The 19,075-nt window shown below is 58.6% G+C and overlaps 3 protein-coding genes across 10 annotated transcripts; 2 read left to right on the top strand and 1 right to left on the bottom strand.

Moving 5' to 3' along the window:
• The first annotated feature begins 212 nt into the window (after window positions 1-212).
• Window positions 213-6,255, top strand: DBP (D-box binding PAR bZIP transcription factor). 2 transcript variants are annotated; one of them, XM_024566302.4, is made up of 4 exons: window positions 213-910; window positions 1,829-2,239; window positions 3,810-4,021; window positions 5,749-6,255. In XM_024566302.4, the coding sequence occupies exons 1-4, from the start codon at window positions 772-774 to the stop codon at window positions 5,962-5,964; spliced, it is 978 nt and encodes a 325-aa protein (XP_024422070.2). In that variant the 5' UTR covers window positions 213-771; the 3' UTR covers window positions 5,965-6,255. The 2 variants fall into 2 exon arrangements, with proteins under 2 accessions (XP_024422070.2, XP_053770841.1); XM_053914866.1 differs by lacking the exon at window positions 213-910 and having other exon boundaries at window positions 1,408-2,239.
• A 131-nt stretch (window positions 6,256-6,386) lies between these two features.
• On the bottom strand, window positions 6,387-14,798 carry SPHK2 (sphingosine kinase 2). Of its 7 annotated transcripts, XM_053914865.1 has the most exons (8): window positions 14,578-14,798; window positions 14,270-14,469; window positions 13,465-13,611; window positions 9,760-10,054; window positions 8,862-9,011; window positions 8,651-8,745; window positions 8,431-8,546; window positions 6,387-8,037 (listed from the first exon to the last, which is right to left on the bottom strand). In XM_053914865.1, exons 3-8 carry the CDS (start codon window positions 13,501-13,503, stop codon window positions 6,942-6,944), a joined length of 1,791 nt encoding a protein of 596 aa, XP_053770840.1. In that variant the 5' UTR covers window positions 13,504-13,611; window positions 14,270-14,469; window positions 14,578-14,798; the 3' UTR covers window positions 6,387-6,941. The 7 variants fall into 7 exon arrangements, with proteins under 7 accessions (XP_053770840.1, XP_053770839.1, XP_045056191.2 ...); XM_053914864.1 differs by lacking the exon at window positions 14,270-14,469 and having other exon boundaries at window positions 9,760-10,234; XM_045200256.3 differs by lacking the exons at window positions 13,465-13,611; window positions 14,270-14,469; window positions 14,578-14,798 and adding an exon at window positions 11,665-11,983.
• A 58-nt stretch (window positions 14,799-14,856) lies between these two features.
• RPL18 (ribosomal protein L18) lies at window positions 14,857-18,497 on the top strand. Its single transcript, XM_024566303.3, has 7 exons — window positions 14,857-14,992; window positions 15,929-16,015; window positions 16,363-16,470; window positions 16,866-16,964; window positions 17,518-17,641; window positions 17,834-17,903; window positions 18,378-18,497. Exons 1-7 carry the CDS (start codon window positions 14,990-14,992, stop codon window positions 18,451-18,453), a joined length of 567 nt encoding a protein of 188 aa, XP_024422071.1. The 5' UTR covers window positions 14,857-14,989; the 3' UTR covers window positions 18,454-18,497.
• Window positions 18,498-19,075: the final 578 nt, after the last annotated feature.

The raw sequence follows: 19,075 nt of genomic DNA, 5'->3' as shown, positions 1-19,075 counted from the left end.
GGTCACGATCCCGCCCCCAGCGTCATCACCCATTGGCCAAATATAGGTCAGTGTCCCGCCTCCCATCAAAAGGCTAGACAACTTCACGCCCTGGGCCCCTCCTGCATCCCGGGGCCTTGGCAGACCCAGGGGGTCCCATTGGCTTTGCGTCTCGAGGGGTGGGGATGCGATTGGCCCGCATTTTCAGCCTGAGGGAGGCACGCGGCAGGGGTGCATGGGCCCAAGAAGAGGGCGGGGCGGGGTAGATAGTGTCCGAGAGGAGGGGTGCTTGCTGTGGCGTCGGGTGTTTTGGTTTGGCTTTTTTTTTTTTTTTTCCGCGAAAGAAGTTTGCTTTGGCCACGCCTCAAAGAGGCCGCCTCCTCCTGTCCCCTCCCCCGCCCCTCCGCGCACACCTCTTGGTGCAGATTGCGAAGCGTCTTCCGTTGAGAAAGCTGCAGATTTTGCAAGAGCCAGGCTCGACCACCTTATAGAAGGAGCGCCTTGAGTCCCCTTAAACCCTCTGTTGCAAGGAGCTGGCCGCCTGATTTGATCAAACCCTCACCCAGACTGCATGGTCTCCTGGGACCCTCCAGAGTTGCACGTTTCTGCAGCGAGGACTGCAAATCCGCGCAGCTCCTAGGATTTGCACTGTTCTGGGTACTGGAATCTTGCAAGCAACGCTCGCCTGACCCTGGGCAGACACTTGCCCGAACCACAGGAGTTTACCGTTGAGTGGCAGGCCAGCTCATCGTCTCTCCATGAGCCCGTGAGCCTGAGGGCAGGTGCCCGGCGATGGCGCGGCCCGTGAGCGACAGGACCCCGGCCCCCCTGCTGCTGGGCGGCCCGGCCGGGACACCCCCTGGCGGGGGAGCTCTGCTTGGGCTACGGAGCCTTCTGCAGGGGACCAGCAAGCCCAAAGAACCGGCCAGCTGTGAGTCCTACACCCCACCTCGCCCAACTCAGACACCCTACTCCCTTAGGGGCTCAGGTGCTGTGGGTGGGGGCGTCCACAGCTATCCCCCACGGTGCTGGTAATCCATCCTCCCAACCTTTACCCATGTACCAAGGTGTTTAGACCCCCAGATCTCTCAGCATCCACGACCCCAAAGTACCCGGTTCTCAAGCCCCTCCACCCCGAGGACCCAGGAGTCCAGCCCCGCCCATGTCCTTCCCCCAGAGGACCCAATAGTCTGAGCCCCAACCCCCTCTTCCCTTTGGTTCTGAGAGTCTGGACCCCTGGGGTCCAGGGAGGAGGGAGGGGGTGTGTCGGATGCTCACACGGTAGTGACACGGGCTTGGGCGGGGCCTTCTGGGGTCACATGGAGTCTAGGGACGAGGAATGTGCCCCAGGAAGAGTCCCTTCCTGCCCCTTACAGAGTGTGGGGACGGGCAGCAGGGGGAACCTGCGCACGGGGGCGGCGGGTAGGTTACAGAGGAATCACAAAGCTGTCATTTTTTTTTTCTCTCACCTGCCCAATCCTCCACCTACCTCTGTCTGAACTTCCGTCCCCTTTCTGTCTCCGTCCCTTACTGGGCCTCTGTCCCCATCTGTCTCTGCATCTCCGACCTCCCCTCTTAATGAGTTTCTGTCCCTCTTGTCTCTGCCGCCCCCGTCTCTGACCTTTCTCTATGGGTCTTTCTCCCTCTGAGCCTCTGTCCCCCTCTTCTCTCTGGGTCCTTGCCCTCTCTCTGCGGTCTCCCTCCACCCCCGTCTGTCCCCTCTTTCTCTGGATCTCCGTTGTGTGGGTTTCTGTCCTCCCTTTCCTCGTGTCCCTCCGACGCGGGGGGTCCCGTCTCCATCTCTGTTTTCCTCTCCCTTCCTACCCTGCCCGGTCTTTCTGGCCCCCAGGTCTCCTGAAGGAAAAGGAGCGCAGGGCGGCTCTGCCGGCAGCCACGGTTCCCGGGCCGAGCCTGGAGTCGGCGGGCCCGGCGGATACCTCCGCTGGGGCGGTGGTGGGCGGCGGGTCCCCCCGAGGGCGCCCGGCAGCTGCGCCTGGCCCAAGTCTCTTGGCGCCGCTGCTGTGGGAACGGACGCTGCCTTTCGGCGACGTGGAGTACGTGGACCTGGACGCCTTCCTGCTGGAGCACGGGCTCCCTCCCAGTCCACCGCCGCCCGGTGGCCCATCACCCGCACCTTCGCCCATGCGCACGCCCGCACCCTCCCCGGGGCCCGGTTCCTGCTGCTCCGCTTCCCCGCGCTCCTCGCCGGGGCACGCCCCCGCCCGGGCTGCCCTCGGGGTGACTGGCGGCCACCGCGCAGGTGCAGCCTCGGGGGCGGGGCCTTGGGTGGGCGGGCTTAGCCTGTAGAGGGCGGGGCCGTGAGACACCGGGCCAGTTGGTGGGACTCGGGCTGCGCGCTTGGGTTCTGGGCTCCCTGGTTTGAGAACGGTCGGAAGAGATCCAAGACTGGGTCTCCAGGATCAGTAGGAAAGGAGAGACTTGGGACCTCAAATTCCAGGAAGTCTGCCTAGTGGGGCGGTAGCGTGGACTTTTCTGTGGGGCGTGGGGACTCATGGAGCCAGGACTGCGAGCCCAGAACTCTGACCAGAGTTATTTAGTGGAAAGTGGACTGTGCCCCCACATTCTGGGCCCAGGATGGGTGGAACTGGGATAGGACCGAACTCCTAGGCCCTCCACTGGGGAGAAGGCGAGGGCTGGGCACGGACTTTCGTTTCCCTTCACATAGGGACTGTCAGCCTGGTTTCTGGGTCCCCCACTAGAGACGGGCTAGGACCCTGGGTCCCGCAATCCGGCGGAGGGGAGAAGGCAGAGGATCTTCATTCTAGGTCTTGTATTGGAGCGAGGGCTAAGCTTCCAATATTCCTTGGAGAGGAATGGCCTGGGATCCCAGAATCGTGTGTACCCCAGTGGTGAAGGGATTCGGGTCCTGGGGGAAAGATCGTGGGCCGGTTCCCCTGTGTTCCCGAGAGTGCAGGAGGGACTGGATCCTTGGAGGTTGAAAGGTTCCAGATGAGAGACCCAAAGGAGCAAGAGGAAAGATGTGCTCCCTCTGGCACCTTGGGGTGTTTAGGGTCGGTCAGCAGGTCGGGGATTGCTGGACACACCTGCCACTGGTCCGACCTCCTGGTCCGACCTCCAGGCAGACTCAGGGCCCTCCCCTTCCCGGCCGCATGCTCCCGCTACACGTGAGTCCTCTCTTAACCTCCTCTGTGTTTCGCGCACGCGCAGTCTTGCGGGAGGGGGCGGAGCCTGGGGAACATGAGGCAGCCCTAGGCGGCGGGGGTGGGGGTGGGGGCGGGAAAAGCAGGCGCCGGCACGTGACTCGGCCCTGAACCGGTGTCCTCAGCTGACCCTTGCTTGCTTGCTCTTAAAGGCGCAAGCTACCAGCCCCTTTTCGCTTCTGTTCCGTAACTCATGAGAGCTAGTAGTTGTTAAGAGGCACTTGAGGTCTTTTCAGTGCATTGGAGTCCTTTTCCCTGACCACCCTGGGGTGTAGACGTTGATCAGGGATTCAGTAAGGACTCAGGCTAGTCTATGGGCAAGAAGCTAACACTGACCGAAGGCCCGAGGATTTAGAAGCAATAGCCCAGACTCAAGTGTAATTTAGGGCAAATCGGGTAATGACTGGGCCACAGTTTCCCTGTTTGTAGAAGTGGAGTTGGTTCCATGATTTCTAAGCACCTTCGTGGCTTAGAGAACCTCCATATTTTGTATTAGGGGGGTGGATCTCTGGCAAAGCTTTATGTTAGCCTTCATTATGGTGGATATGAGAGCTGAGTGGATGTGATACCTGAGTAGGGGATAGCATCTGGGAACCTAAGCCACAAAATAAACAAACACAATCAGGTAATACATCCTGTTTCCCCAAGGCCTGACCTCTCGGGACACACCCAGCCCTGTGGACCCAGATACCGTGGAGGTGCTGATGACCTTTGAACCCGATCCTGCTGATTTAGCCCTGTCAAGCATTCCGGGCCATGAGACCTTTGACCCTCGGAGACATCGCTTCTCAGAGGAAGAACTTAAGCCCCAGCCCATCATGAAGAAGGCGAGGAAGATCCAGGTGCCAGAGGAGCAGAAGGTGAGCACTGCCGGATGTAGGACACAGGCTTGGCTAGCGAGGTCCCCACAGCCAGGGTTTCTCACAGTCTGGCCTGGGTTCTTACTAGGATTAGCCCTCAGTCTCTCCTACAGCCAAGGATTAGTCTCCGTTGGCCATGGGGTGCAAGGGGGCCAAGTTTTGGGCTTGGGATTTATGAAGAAGGTATCACCATGGGACACAGACCCAACCAGCCCTGCCAGACCCAGTTGTACAGACTTGGTGCTTCTGCGTCAGCTGGACCCAAGCCACTCAGTGAGGCAGGCTCTGGGCTCTGCCCGGCTCAGTTGCTAAGGACAGCCTCTCTTAGCAATGGGGGTACCAATCTGTCTCTTCTAAATGGCCAGCCAGGCTGGGGCTTGCCTGTGCCCAGGACACAGACCTTGCCAGCCCTCTAGGCCTTGTATCCTGGGTCTGGACTGCCTCATTGGCAGGGGGCCTCAGGTTCCCATTGGCAGCCAGACCACATTCTGATGTGGGTTCTTTGGGCAGTGACTGCACCTTTCTAGCATTCTGACCTTTCCAGTTCCTAATAAGAGATGCTTCCCTCACGAGACTGCCATGCCTTCATGGAAGACAGCTACTCAGGGCAGCTCGGACCAGCCTCCAACAAAACTACACCAGTGGTAGATTCTCCTAGCACGTGGCCCTGTTGCTATGGACTGGATTTGCCCTAGCAAGCAGCAACTAAGCTTTAATTAAATGGGGTTCAAGAGGCATCTTTCAGAGTTCTGCGTGCTCCTTGGGACTAAGGAGTGGTCCTCCTCTGCAACCAGATCCCAGGACTAGAGAAGCCTGGGCATAGTCGTGCGGGGAGGTCTCAGTATGGCCCCTTTTCTAAAGGACAACACTTCAAGTCACCAGGACGTATTTGGCAGGGGGCAGCTCCCTGGCCTCTATTCAAGGCCAGTAGGTCACAGAGCAGCTGCAGCCACTGGGGCCACTTAGATGTTACTTTTGGGGTGCTTTTTTAGTTTCTAATTTGCATTTATTGATTTTAGAGATAGGGCAAGAGGGAGAGTCATAAACATGAATTTGTTCTCCCACTTATTTATGCATTCATCGGTTGATTCTTTTATGTGCCCTGACCAGGGATTGAACCTGCAACCTCGGAGTATCAGGAAAATGCTCTAACCAACTGAGCTACTCAGCCAGGGCAGACCTTACTTTGTGTTTGCTGAGGAGGGATGAGGTTGCTTTGGCAACCAGGCCAGAAGGGACCAGCTCTGGGAAGATTTTATGGGACATCAAATCCCATCACTGGGGAGGCTAGACTTTCCTTAGCAACCGGGATCTGGAAAGGTGATGTATAAGGCAGTGTTTTTCACTGGGAGCTCTTACACCCTGAAGGCTTTGTTGCTAGGGAACAAGCACCCTTAGCATCGAGGAACTAACTGCAGGCCCTTGTCAGGTGCGGAGGGTGGGGTTTGCTTTGCACACGGAAGACGTGAAGCCCAGTTGTTTGGGGTGGGAGTTTCTCTCCTGCCTTAGTGTTGCTAGGGGCCTGTTCTCCTTAGCAACCAGGGCCCTAGAAAGGCAGACCCTTGGGTACCCTTCCCAGCAGAGACCACTGATGGGCAAAAAACAGTCCTAGAAGTCTTATACATTCCCTCTGTCCCTTGAAGGAACAAGCAGAGTTGTTCCTCCTTCCTCTCGCTGTGGCCAGAGCCCCTCTGAACCTCATTGTTTTCCCGCCTCCGTGCCCGCAGGATGAAAAGTATTGGAGTCGGCGGTACAAGAATAACGAAGCAGCCAAGCGCTCCCGTGATGCCAGGAGGCTTAAGGAGAACCAGATATCGGTGCGGGCGGCCTTCCTGGAGAAGGAGAACGCCCTGCTCCGGCAGGAGGTGGTGGCCGTGCGCCAGGAGCTGTCCCACTACCGTGCTGTGCTGTCCCGCTACCAGGCCCAGCACGGGGCCCTGTGAGGCTGCCCCCCTCCCCTCACCTGGTGGAGATCCCCTCCGCCTCACTCAGACTTGCGCCTAGACTTACCTTCTTTCCTCCCCACCCTGTGGCCCACGGGCCGGCCGGCTGGGTGCCCCAGGGACGTGATGATGCAGATAAATACATTTATATTTTTAAGAAAAAGCGAGCCTCCCCCCCTCCCTCGCGGGGGCGGGGAGAGTCTTCTGTGTGTGCCCGTGGCACGTTGGGGACCCCGTCCTCCCACCGCCTCCGTTTAACACGATCCTGAATAAATCTTGATAATCCCAGAGCCAGCTGTCGTGGGGGAGGAGGCAGCTCCCTGGCCCCAGTTCAGGGCCAGCGGGCTCACACTAGCCGCAGTCCGTGGGTAAGTCTGGGCTTTGGGCACTCCCAGGAGCTACCAGATGAAGGGGCCAGGGTCTAAAAGGAATGAAGCAACTACCTTTATTGCATAGACCTTTTCAAGTGCTTTGAAGATTGGGTTCAGGAAATGCACAGGACACAGAACACGGGAAATGAAGTCTGCCCACACTCGGGCAGGGAGGAACTGTAGTGCAAATGCGAGTGTCGGCCCGGGGGGAACCTGCCCCTCCAGGGCTGATTGGCCAGTTAAATGGAGGCACCAGAGTGGACAGGGGGAGATCCTGAATGGCCAGCCCGTGCATTCCAGGTCCCGTCATTGGACTACATGTTAAGCTCCGCCCTCAGCCGACCTGGTCTTTCAAGTGCCGGAAGCGAGGGTCTGGACTGAGCCTCCACCCTCATTGGTCAGGCACCACCAGGCGAGCCCAATTTCCTGTGATCTCAAGCCATCAGTGGCCCCCACCCCCTAACATTGGGCCACCCTCCAGCATCACCTCTGGTCCTCTGGGTGAGGGCGCAGTCCTGAGACGGAACCACAGGCGCTGCACATGTGACCCTCACCCAAACTCGAGCCGCAGGTCACGCCCGTACCGGTTTCCAAGTTTTGTGAGGTTCAAGGCTCTCGCCCAGGGCGGCCTGGAGGCCCAGTGAGCAGTGTACCAAGACGCGGATGCACCTGTGCCTGCAGGGGCCCGTACTCCACCCGCTCCCCATCCACCGTAAGCACTCCGCGAGGTGTGAGCGGCTCCAGGCGAAAGGCGCAAGCCGCGGCGTAGCCCAGCTGCGGGCAGCCAAGGCTGAAGTGGCTACCCTGCTCCATAGCCAGGAAAATGCGCAGCAGTGCAGCTCGTGAGATGCCTCCACGCACCCAAAACAGGTGCACCAGGCCATCGTCAAAGCGCGCGTGGGGGGCCGCCACCAGGTCAGCCCCCAAGTGGCTGGGTGAGATAGCCAAGACGAGCACAAAGTCCTCCTCCAGCGTCACCCAGCCTGGGGGTAGCGGGGCACCCAGAGGAGGGAGCAGGTCGTCTGGTGGACCCCCAGTAGAGGCGGCTACTGGGTCACTGTCGGGGGCAGGTGACAGGAGCCCAGAGGATGCTGTCATTTCTGGGGCCCCCTCATTGATGGGTGAGAGTAGAGCTGACTTGGGGGAGCCTGGGGGAGAAGGCAGCAGTGGGTCTGGAGACAGTGGAGCATCTCCGGCCCCAGCCCAGTCCCCGGCCAGCTCTGGACCCCCGCCATTGAGGGCCAGGATGGGCAGCGGTTCAGGGGAGCCTGGGGAGGTTGGGACAGGCTGAGGCAGTGGCAGGGGCAGGTCAGACACGGAGCGATGAAGGGGTGAGTGGGCCACGGGTGGAGCCGGGACAGGCACCAGGGTCAGCTCCGATTTGGCCCGGGGCAGGCCATGGGCAGGGGTGGGTGAGGAGGGCTCTACAGTGGCAGGGAGGTAGGAGAGGCGTCCACGGTAGGTGTGCAGTGTGGCGAGGCTCAGCACTGTACTCAGGGTGAAGCGGGCACTGCCCAAGGCCCTGAAGCGCTCGCTCTGGATGTCCACGTCTGACACGAAGCCCCAGGCCACAGACAGGAAGGAGAAGCAGCGGGAGCCTGAGGCCAGCGTCACAGACATCAGGTCCAGTGGGCGGCAGCCCCCCCGGCACAGCAGCAGGGAGCAATTGAGCAGCAGGTCAATGCCCAGGGCCTGCTCAAACCTTCAGAGCCAGAGACGGAATGACACAGAAAGAGGAAACAGGGCTGGGTGAGAAACGGTGCGGGGTGGGGAGGAGACAGAAACGCTGACAGCAAGGGGGCCGGCGGGCCATGTCCCTGGGCCCACCCGTGGCCATTTAGCCACCTCCAGATGGACTCTTCTTAGTGGGCCAGGTTCCCTGTTGATCCTTCCACTACACAAGCATTCCCTGTCGCCTGTGCGCCAGGCACAGTTCTAGGTACTAGGGATACAGCTGGGAACAAGACCAGCAAAAATGCCAGCCCGATTCGACCTTACAGTGGACTGGCGGAGGGGGTGGCAGACATGCCAAGTCCCTGTTATCCCTCCTTCGGGGTACCCTCAGGCTCACCCGGGGCAGGAAAAGCCTACCTACCCCCCATGGTGGTTCACGGCTCCAGCCAGGGCATTGCCTGAGCCACAGGGGAGGATGCCCACGGGCGTCTTCACAGCCTCTTCCCAGTCAGGGCGATCTAGGAGTCCATTCAGCACCTGCAGGGCCGGAGACCAGACACCTGGGTACTTGTCCTGGCCTCCACGGTCCTCCCGGGGCTCGGGGTAGGGGGTGCTCTGGGCAGGGGGTGCTCCTGCCCTACCTCATACAGCAGCCCGTCTCCGGAGACTGTGACGATGCCATCCCACTCACGCAGGCTCAGTCCCTGGACCAGCTCCCGAGCGTGGTTCTGTCGTTCTAATGTGGGGAGCCAGGAAGTGAGACAAGCTCTTCTGCCCTCACCCCACTCCTGCTCCCCAGGACTCAGGAATCCAGCCCCAAGCCCTCACCTTCCATCCCAACACCACCGTTACCTGTCTGGATGAGGTTAAAGGAGAGCCCAGCTTCTGAGATCATAGGCAGCACGTGGTTCTTACACCACTGCCAAGCCAGGCCCCGCCCACCAAAGGGATTGACCAATAGAAGCAATCGCGGTGGCCTAGGCAGAAGATGGGAGGTGATTTCTGCAGAGAGAGGGGAAGGAGTCCATAGAGACCAGAGGCTCAGGCCCCTCACCCCAGAAACAGTAACTGCAAAAACCCTCCAATGGAACCTGTGGAGGGTCGACACTGGAGCCTCCAGGAAATTTTCTTTCCCAGGCTTCACCCTGCCCAGGCCACTCCCTTCTGAGACAAAGGCAGGGCTCAGGTGTCTAATCCCAGTGCCCTTTGGACCCCCCTGTGGGAGCAGAAATGTGTAGTTTCCTGGCTCCTGAGAACACTTAGATCCCAGATCAGGTTGCTGCACTCTGTGAGGTTCAGTTACTGCCACCATCCCTTAGGGCCACCGCCCAGGCACCTAGCAGGACCCTGGAACCTTTACCTTCCTATGCCAACTGAGGACCCTAGGTGGGGACTCCTGCCTGAAAGCCTTCTCCAGACCCCTAGACTAGTTTTAGATGCCACCTCTGAGAACTCTGGCTGACGACTGGTCACATCTGTCTGCGGCTCTCGTCACCTGGGAGCCTCTGACTCACCTGTGGTCAGGACCCACGGAAGAGGGGAGGGGACAGAGACAAAAATCTAGCAAGAGAGCAGCAGACACAAGTAATTTTTCTCGGCCTGTGATTTTGTTCTTCCTGTAACCTATCACTGTCTGGTATCACTCTTGCAGTACGGACCCAGGGAGACATCACTCAGATACACAGGAAAGCAGAGACAGATGGCCACAGAGGGAGATCCACAGAGACACCGAGGTTGCCCAGGACCTCACCCCCGTCCCCAGGCAGCGGCAGTCCGCGGAGCAGACACGTGAGGATGGTGGCCCAGCGCTGGGCCTCAGCCCGGTTCTCCTCATAGGTGTCCGCCCCGTCGGCCCGGAAGGTGCGTGTGACCCTTCGTCGGCCCCCGCGCCGGCCCTTCGGGTACGTGTAGATACAGAAGTAGGCCGCTGAGTCGGAGGGGCTGCGGCTCCTCAGGGTGCAACAGCCTGAGACCTCGGCCAGTGGGACCAGGCCACCCCGGGGCCTGGCTTCAGGCTTCGGACGCAGCCGCTGTATGTGCAGGGCCTGTGGTGTGAGAGTGAGGGCAAAGCGTGGGCCTCGGGCAGGGTGGGAGCCAAACTCGCCGTGCAGGAGCGGAGTGCTGGCGGCCAGGGGTGGCAGCGGTGGCGGGGCCATGGCCTCGGCCCCTTCCAGGGCAGTCCTAGGCCTGTGGCCCCAGCTCCAGGTCAGCTACTGGTCTGGCCCCTGTGGGAAGGAAGGGCAGGTGTCATAGAGTCCAGGACCCCTGTGTCAGGTGGAGGGAAGCAGGCGCAGGGCCTGTGGACGGGGGAGACAGTGAGGGGCAGTCACAGGTGCACCAGACCAACAGGCCCAGAAAAATGTGGGGAGACCCTGAGGATGCAGGGAAGAGACTGGTTGGACTGGAAGGTCCACACCCAGGCATGCAAACTTTCACTCACTCATTCATTTCCTAAATAATTATTCACTACCCTCCACGTGCCAATCACAATGCCAGGCCTAGAAAACACAGCAGGGAGCAGAATGGACCCAAACTCCCTGCCTTTGTGGAGTTTGCCTGAGTAAACATACAAACAAACAAACAAAAAACGAGACAAAGAAGTAAAATATAGTATGTCGGATGATAAGGGCTGTAGGAAAAGGAAGGCAGAGGGTGGAAATCAGGATGGTGGAGATGCAGGAAGAAACAGACATGCAAAGACAGAGAAAAACACAACATACATGTAGCCATCCCCGGATGGAGAAAGTACCAAGGGAGAGACATTTGGATCCCAAGGAAAGGAGGGATAAATAGCTTCAATGAAATGAAACCTACGGTGATGACAGATACTTAGGAGACTAACAGTGCTGTAGGGGCCCCAAGGAGGCCCTTAGACGGTCAGAAAGACTAGGGGGCAAAACAGAGAGAAGATAGAGGCAGGAGGGAGAAGATGTAGAGACCAGGAAAAACTGAGAAAGGGATGTGACATGCAGGGACTAAGGGGTCAGAGAGCTACAGGAGCCACATGCAGGCACCTCCAAGGGACAGGGTTCTAGAGCTAGCCCCTGAGCACTGACCCTGGGCGTCTGGCCTCCTCCTCTCCAGGGTAGGGATGGGAGCTGGGCCTGAGGTCTCCTCCCCAGAAGCTCTCCCCCTGCCCTCTGCCTTTGCTTCTGCCTCCTCCTTCTTACTCACCTTTGCTCCCCTCCGCTCCGCACACACAGCCACCTGCCAGTCCAGCCTCTCACCTCCCCCCCCTCCGCCAGCTGCCCCAGACACAGACCCATCTGCGTGGCCTCACCCTAAGGAGTCAACTCTGCCCTTGCCCTGGGCAGCTCTCTCAGGCCCCACCCCTTACCTCAAATCAGGTTTAGGCACAGAGCCCTAGATCTTCCCCAGTCCTGGGTCTGAGTCTCTGTCCCTAGGTCCTCAGGTCTCTGGTGTGGTTTCCATTGTCTCCGCCCCGCCAGGTACCCCAGACCTGGGACGGGGTCTCTATCCATGGATCTCTCCAATCCATAAGCCTGAGTCTTTGTCTCCAGTCCCCCGTCCCAGACAGCCGCTCCCCCTGCCCCTTGCCGATTTCCCAAAGCCTGTCTCAGACCTGGGTTTCTATTATTCCTGGATCCCCCAGCCCTGGTTCTGGTTCTCCATCTCCATCCCACAGCCCTGGTACCCCAGTCCTGGGCCTGCGTCTCTCTGTTCCTCTTGGTCCAGCGGTCATCCAGATTCGGATCCCTGTCCCGACCCCCACACCCGCCAGATTCTCCTCCAAGTGGCCCCTCAAGTCAGCAGCACCCGCCCCGATCAGGGGTGTGTGTGGGGGAGTGTGCACACGCTCAGCCAATGGCCGTGCGGCTGGCTTGGGCCGCTCCAATGAGGGTACACGGAAGGTGGGTACAGCCGACCCACGAGCTCGGCACGGGGGGCCTGCAGCGGGAAGGGTCGGAATGCTCGCGATATCCGCCGCCATCTCAAGTGAGGGCATACGCGCAGCAGAGGCGGCGTCACGGCCCTACACGCAGGGACCATATCGCCATGCTTGTTGAGGGCATATGGGCAAGTCCCATCCCTTGGGTTTATAAAAGAGCAGCAGCAAGAGGGAGGTCTTTAAATGCAGATAGAGTAACCAATCTACGTAACAAAGACCCAGAGAAATAGAAAGGGGCTTAGTAAGAGACTCAGAGAAGCTGTCAGAGGCCATATCAGATTTGGAGAGAAAATGACTTTTTTTTTCAGATAATCAGAGAGAGAGACACAGAGAAAAGCAGAGATACAAAGAGACAAATACAGTAGAATTAAGAACATGCCAGGTAAAGACTCAAGAAAACCCAGAAAAAGAGGGACAGAGAGAGAGAGAGATAAGGACAGACACTTCTGGAATGAAAACCAGGGAAGAGAGGTGTATTAATAAACCACAGGGATGTAAGACACAGCATGGGAACTATAATGGGTAATACTGTGTTAACTCTGTAGGGTGACAGGTGGTAACTGGACTTGTGGTGGACATTCTGCAATGCACACAAATGCCGAATCATTACGCTGTACACCTGAAGCTAATATCGTATGTCAACCTTTTAAAATGTCACAAACTATTTACCTTGGGCTCAAACCAGAGTGGACACAGCATGACATAAACATCTAAGTAGTGAATGATCCTTGCCTAGTGAATGGCAAGACAGAGAAGACACAAGGAAAGAGATGGGGGAGCCCTGGCTGCTGTGGCTCAGTGGATTGAGCACCGGCTGAGCGCCAGCCTGCAAACCAAAGGGTTGTGGGTTCGATTCCCAGTCAGGGCACATGCCTGGGTTGCAGGCCAGGTCCCCAGGAGGTTGCACATGAGAGGCAACCACACACTGATGTTTCTCTCCCTCTCTTCCTTCCTCCCTTTCCCTCTCTCTAAAAATAAATTTAATTAAAAAAAAAAAAAAAAGAGAGAGGTGGGAGAGACAGTATCTGAGAGACCTCTAGGTCACGGGTGAGTGGGGAGAGAATATTGAAGGCCCAGAGACTGAGAGGAACTGAGATCGAGACACAAAGCAAAGATGCTGATGGACAAATATAGAGAGGCAAAGATCTGGTGACACTGAAAAGAATATCAAGGCAAGAAGAACATCAGGAGACCTAGAAACAGACAGAATTGTAGAGAGAAAGACACCTGCAAAAGGAAAAAGGGACAGAGCTTCTTTGAAAGAGATAAATGGAGGAAGAAGTTCATTTATTGCCAAACAATGTACCTTGTGTTCAACCAAGAAGAGCAACAGCACCAAGTAGTACGTGCCAAAGAATGACTCAGAGAGAAAGAGGGACAGAAACCCAGTAGGTTGGAGAGTCAGGGAAACGCAGCACCTGAGCTTGGGGCCCAGGGAGAAAGGCAGACACACCAACCAAAGAGGCCAGGACTCAAAGACAGAGAGCAAGTTACAGAGATGAAGTGTCCGTGGTATGGTGATCTTGACTTCGGATGGACCCTTACCTGGTCCCACTGCTCTTCTGCTTCAAGGTGTCCATTCATCTGCCAGCCCTCTGCTGTGTTATCAAGACCACAGTCCTGGGTCGGAGTCCATGGAAGGGCGGTATGGGCAAGGAGGCAGGCCTCCCGGTTCAGGCCTGGCCTTTGGCTCTGTTGGAAGGGGGGTGAATAAGTAGGAGTATCAAGGGCAGATTACAGGAGGCCAGGCTGGATGTGTTGGAGGCCCAAGGGGCAGGGCCTCCCTGGGAAAGGGGAAAAGAGAAGAAGAGTTCAACTTTTTCACTGTCCCGACCAATTAATCTTGTCTCATCCACTGAGGGCCAATAAGTAGGAATGGAGCCTAGTTTTTATTGAGCACTTACTCCGTGTGCAAAGCATTGTCTAAAGCTTTTTTATTAGCTTATATAATGCTGGAGAATGTCCTGTGTGCCGGGCCTATTGTCATCCTTTTTTGGGGGGCGGAGGGGAGATAAGAAAAGCAAGGCACAGAGAGGTTAAATGACTAGCCCAAAGTCACACTGTTATAAAGTAGCAGAGTCATGATTTGAATTTGCATCTACAACTCTCCCCCTTCTTGGATCGCCATCTTCCCCCTCTTTCTAGGTCTCCTCACCGCCCACCGTCGGTCTCTGTCCACTGCTCCTCTGGGTCTCCATTCCTTCTCCGCTTTGCATCTGTCTCCCTCTAAGTCTCTCCTCCCCTCGCAGAAATTTTTTTACCGATCCCCTATCTCTCCTCCACCCCCAAGCCTGAGACCTCGGTGTGCCTGCTCGGCGCTCCAGGACCATTCACATCCCTCACAACGAACCTGCGTGGCCACTTGCTTTCTCTGGCTGAGAAAAGCAGCCCCAGGTGGCAGAGGCTGAGAAGGGGTCAGGGAATGGCCCTCTGCAGGCAGAGGGAGAAGCGGAACCTCAAAAATGAAAATACAGTCCGCTCTAATACTGCGCTGCAGCAAGATGATCTCAGATTAGACCTCTAGGAGGACTTCCGGAGCTGCGGTCGCGCCTGGAATGGGTAGCAAGAGATAAGGCAGCCTGATAAGGAAATGACCGGAGCGTGGGGTCGGAGGTTTTCTAGATATCCAGACTAGCCCCGCCTGCCCCGCCTCCATACCTCCAGTACTCCGCCCGCCCAATCCTCCGGAAGCCACAGAGAGGTCGTCGGCTTCGGGCCAGAGCGTCACCGCGCGACGAGTCCTCCTAGTTCCCCGCGACATCTCTCTCCCAGATCCCTTGTTTCCGGAAGGGTATCGAAAACAGGGACTGGGTAGGGCCAGAGAGGCCCCCGACGTGCTGGCCCTTCTCTCCCGGACGAAGCCCTCTTTCCTCTTTGGTTGTTCCCGCCCCCTGTTCCGGAAACGCCCATCTAGCCCGCCGCCCGATTCACCACAGAGAAGCCCAAGTTAAGATAAGAGTGCCGGGTCGCGCCCGGCTTACGTCACGCAGGCGCCACTCGTTGAAGGCTTTCTCCGCCCACTCCGACGCCGATCTCTCTTTCCGGACGTGGTGGAACAGGAGGCGCCATCATGGTGAGTGCACTTTGCGGCGTTTGGGGAACTGTACTATCCACCGCCATCCTCTGTGGCCTCGGGCAGCGGGCGCACTGGAGGGAGGCAGGGGTTCCGGGGATGTTCAAAGGAGGCGATTCCCGTGGTGGGGAGCTGTTGAGGGGCCTTGGACAGCAGGAATGGATCAGTCGTATCAGTCTCCAGCCCTTCCCGTATTCCTTCATTGAATAGATGCCCAAATTGAGGTACGAGGGGGCTAAGTGCTAATGACCAAGATCTAAGTGCCAGGGAGTGGCGGGGCCAGGATTCTGACCCAAGCGACCCGGAGCTGTCACTCCTAAGCCTAGAAAATTGGGATCTGGGGAGTGTCGAGCGTCCAGTGTCCGGGTTTCGGGACCCGACAGGCCTCCGTGCGAGTCTCGGCTCCCTGCCAGCGCTGCAATCTTGCTTTCCTGGCCTGTTCCCCACTTTTCTTCATCTGTTCGACTACACAACACAATCGTTCTATTTCACAGATCTGAGTTTGGGAAGAAATCAGTCGCAGGAAGTCCCCTCCGGGGGTTCTTGTAAACGTTGTGTGGGTTAAACGGGAGCTCTCAAGTACTCCCTTACAATTGACGGGTCTGGGAAGGAAAGCTCACAGGAGCCGGCGGGGAGTGTGGTGGGAACGGTGGGCTTGAGTTACAGCCGCTGCAGTGCGAAAGGTTCTCGGGGCGCTGTGTGGTGGGCTGAAGGCCGGGAGTGTAGAACCAGCCCCTTTCTACAGAGAGGTCATCTGAGGTCCAGAAAGTGGAAGTGACCTCCCCAGGCGTCTCCCCGTGGTGGGCCTGGGATCGGTTGTCTCGACAGAGATGGGGCTCTGGCGCTGTCTGCGAGATAGGCAGTGATTGACAGCATTGCGGGGGGAGTGATCCGCCTGGGCGGCCCTGGGTCTACAGCCACCCCTTCGCCCTGCAGGGAGTCGACATCCGCCACAACAAAGACCGCAAGGTCCGGCGCAGGGAGCCCAAGAGCCAGGATATCTACCTGAGGCTGTTGGTCAAGGTGAGGCCGGGGTCTGTGAGCCGTGGGCAGGGGCCACCCCACACCTGCAATTCCCCGGGCCTCCGTTCTAGTACCGGTCCCGGGCTCCCGCCAGGAGCCTGCAGGGCAGGCTCACATCTCTGAGAGCTTCTGGAAGTTTGGTGTTTTTCGCTTCTCCGCTGGGTTGGGGGCAGGATTTTCTGAGGCCCTGGCCAGGATGGACCTGGACTCGCTAGCTGTGTCCCGGAGCTCGCTGACACAGGGGACAGCGAGCAGTCATTTATTCACCCGCTCCGTAGAAAGATGGGAGGGGTGGGGTGGGGTGGGCTGCCCTGGGCTCTCAGCCCTGCTTTTCCCTTCCCCTCCAGCTCTACAGGTTCCTGGCCAGACGGACCAACTCCACCTTCAACCAGGTGGTGCTGAAGAGGCTGTTCATGAGCCGCACCAACCGGCCGCCTCTGTCCCTTTCCCGGATGGTGAGGGGCTTTTGAGAGTGCGGCCAGCCCTGGGAGCACCTGGGTTGGGTCTGGAGTTGGGGTTTTCGGAGGGAGGGTGGGCTTGGAGCTCTGACCCTCAGGTGAGAGTTCATTTCCACGGTCTCGGCTTCTTGGTCTTACTTCCCTTCTCATTGTTGGAGTGGGTACTTAGGGGGGTTCGTCAGGTTGTCCAAGTCATACAACACAAGTCTTAGCTCGTAGGAGAGGTCCACTGTGAAGTCTGGGCTTGAGTCTGACGTCCGGCTGGTTCGAGAGGTGGCCACACAGCGGCTTTTGCCCACTCGGGGCACAGCTGTCTCCGTCCGGCATGCTCGAGGCAGCGGGATCGGGTTGAAAGGCCAGGCGGGGCCTAATGTGCATGTCCTCCCCCAAAGATCCGGAAGATGAAGCTTCCTGGCCGCGAGGGCAAGACCGCAGTGGTAGTGGGCACCATAACCGACGACGTGCGAGTGCAGGAGGTGCCCAAGCTGAAGGTGAGTGAGGGGCTTAGCAAGGCGGTGGGTCGGGTGCACAGGCATGGGGTGGAGTCCCGTGGACCCGGTTCGCCCTTGGCCGCTGTGGTGCCATCAGCCTCCAGCAGCATCCTGGTCTCACCTCCGGGTTATGCGGGCCCTGCACCTACCGGGTGGCTTTTGAGTTGAAGGGTGCTTGTCGCTGGCATTACTGATGGAGGTGTCCCTGGGCCAGCCCCTCTGGGGCAGTGCTGGCTGTTGAGCCAGACAGCCTGGGTTTGTGTCTAGGTTTCTCTGCCACTCCGTCACCTCTAGACATAGTCTGAAATCTCTTTGTGCCTCAGTTTCCTTAAATGTAATGGCTCCCAGTTGTTGTGGCCTCAGAGGGGTTTCTAGAAGTTGAGTGATAAGAACAGCTATGGGCAGCTCAGGATGCCCCTCTAACAGGTGTTAGTTGTTGGGCCAACAAGTGGTCAGGACTTGTCTGTTGGGCCAGGGCAGTGACCAGCACGTCCCCGAGGCCCTTGGGCAGCCATGCGGGGCTGTGACCGAGCCTGTGCTCTGTGCGCCCTAGGTGTGCGCGCTCCGTGTGAGCAGCCGCGCCCGGACTCGCATCCTCAAGGCCGGGGGCAAGATCCTCACTTTCGACCAGCTGGCCCTGGACTCCCCCAAGGGCTGCGGCACCGTCTTACTTTCTGGTGAGCCACGCGTGGTCTCCCCTTGTGGGCTGTGGGCTGGGGCCTGCCGGCGGCCTTCACCCCTCCAGGTCTGGGGGGTCGGGGACCCCCCCACCACACCCTGCCAGTCAGCCAGATCCCTGGAGAGTGGCTCCTTGCAGGATCCCCATGTGCGGGGTTTCTGCCTGACCCTCTCTCTCTTCCTGTCCCCAGGTCCTCGCAAGGGCCGAGAGGTGTACAAGCATTTTGGCAAGGCCCCAGGAACCCCTCACAGCCACACCAAGTGAGTGTGCCCAGCCCTGGCTCTCCCCCCACCCCACAGCGCACGTCTAGGTGCAGCCTCAGGGCTCCCTGGAACTCCCCACTCATCGCACCCACTTTCCCTTCAAGGCTCAGCTCACAGCTGTGCTCCCCTGGGTGTTGAGCTCCCTGCACGGCCAGTGTGCCGGAATGCAGGCTCTGCTTCAGGCCGAGTTGGCATCTGCCTGGTGGGGCCTGCATTTTACCCAGGCCTCCAGGCTCTGAGGCTGGCACCCCCTAGGCCTGGCGCTGGCTTTGCTGGCCACTCCTGCCGTCCTAGCTTCCTGCACTGCCAGGCTTTTGCAGCAGCCCAGTGGTGTCACCTCCACCCCTTCCTGGGTGGGGAGGCCCCCTTGCGGTTGTGTGTCCCTCTTCCAGAACCAGTGTTGCTGGCTCAGTCCCCAGCATACAGCCGGCCTGGCTCCATCTGTGTATAACTCCTTTTTCTTCCCCGCAGACCCTATGTGCGATCCAAGGGCAGGAAGTTCGAGCGGGCGAGAGGCCGGCGGGCCAGCCGCGGCTACAAAAACTAACCCTGGATTCTACTTTGTTATTAAAAAGATTTTGGATGCTGACAGCCCTGTGTGTGTTACTGGGATTGGGAGGGGAACCTGTGGGCCAGGAGGCATTTGTTTTGGGGAATTGGACACTGCTGTCTCCATGGAGACTAGCCCTTCCAGTTGTGTGGGGTAGAGTCCTCGCCCACTCAGGTCCTGTCCTGTCCCAGGTGTCTGTCCACACCAGCCTGCAGGTGGTCTCGGTGCGTGCTCAGCTCTGCTGGGCCTCACTGTACCTGTTGGACCCTTGCAGCCCACTCTTGCGGAAACCCTACCTCCTGAGAAGCCAGGTGTCAGCTGTTGCCTGCACCTGCTGTCTTGAATTAGCCACACCCTGTGTTCCCGTGCCCAGCGCTAACGATGATGGGCGGTTCTTGGACAGGGAAGGGTGGGGGAGGTGGGGCTGCGGTGGGGGAGGTGGGGCTGCGGTGGGGAAGGGGTGCTTGGGAACAGGTGAGGCACTCTCCCTCCCACCAACCTGAGCCTGGCTGGCTATGGCCTCCTGGGAGAGCAGCCTAGTGAGTGCCTGCTCCTGGGTCTGGACCTCATACCCTGGGCACCGCACCCCGACCTCCCCATGAGACCTACATGGGCCCTC

The sequence above is a fragment of the Desmodus rotundus genome, chromosome 12, assembly GCF_022682495.2.
Source record: "Desmodus rotundus isolate HL8 chromosome 12, HLdesRot8A.1, whole genome shotgun sequence".
Taxonomy (NCBI): Eukaryota; Metazoa; Chordata; class Mammalia; order Chiroptera; family Phyllostomidae; genus Desmodus; species Desmodus rotundus.
Note: the sequence above shows the minus strand (reverse complement) of the source record. Positions and strands in the feature narration are given on the sequence as shown.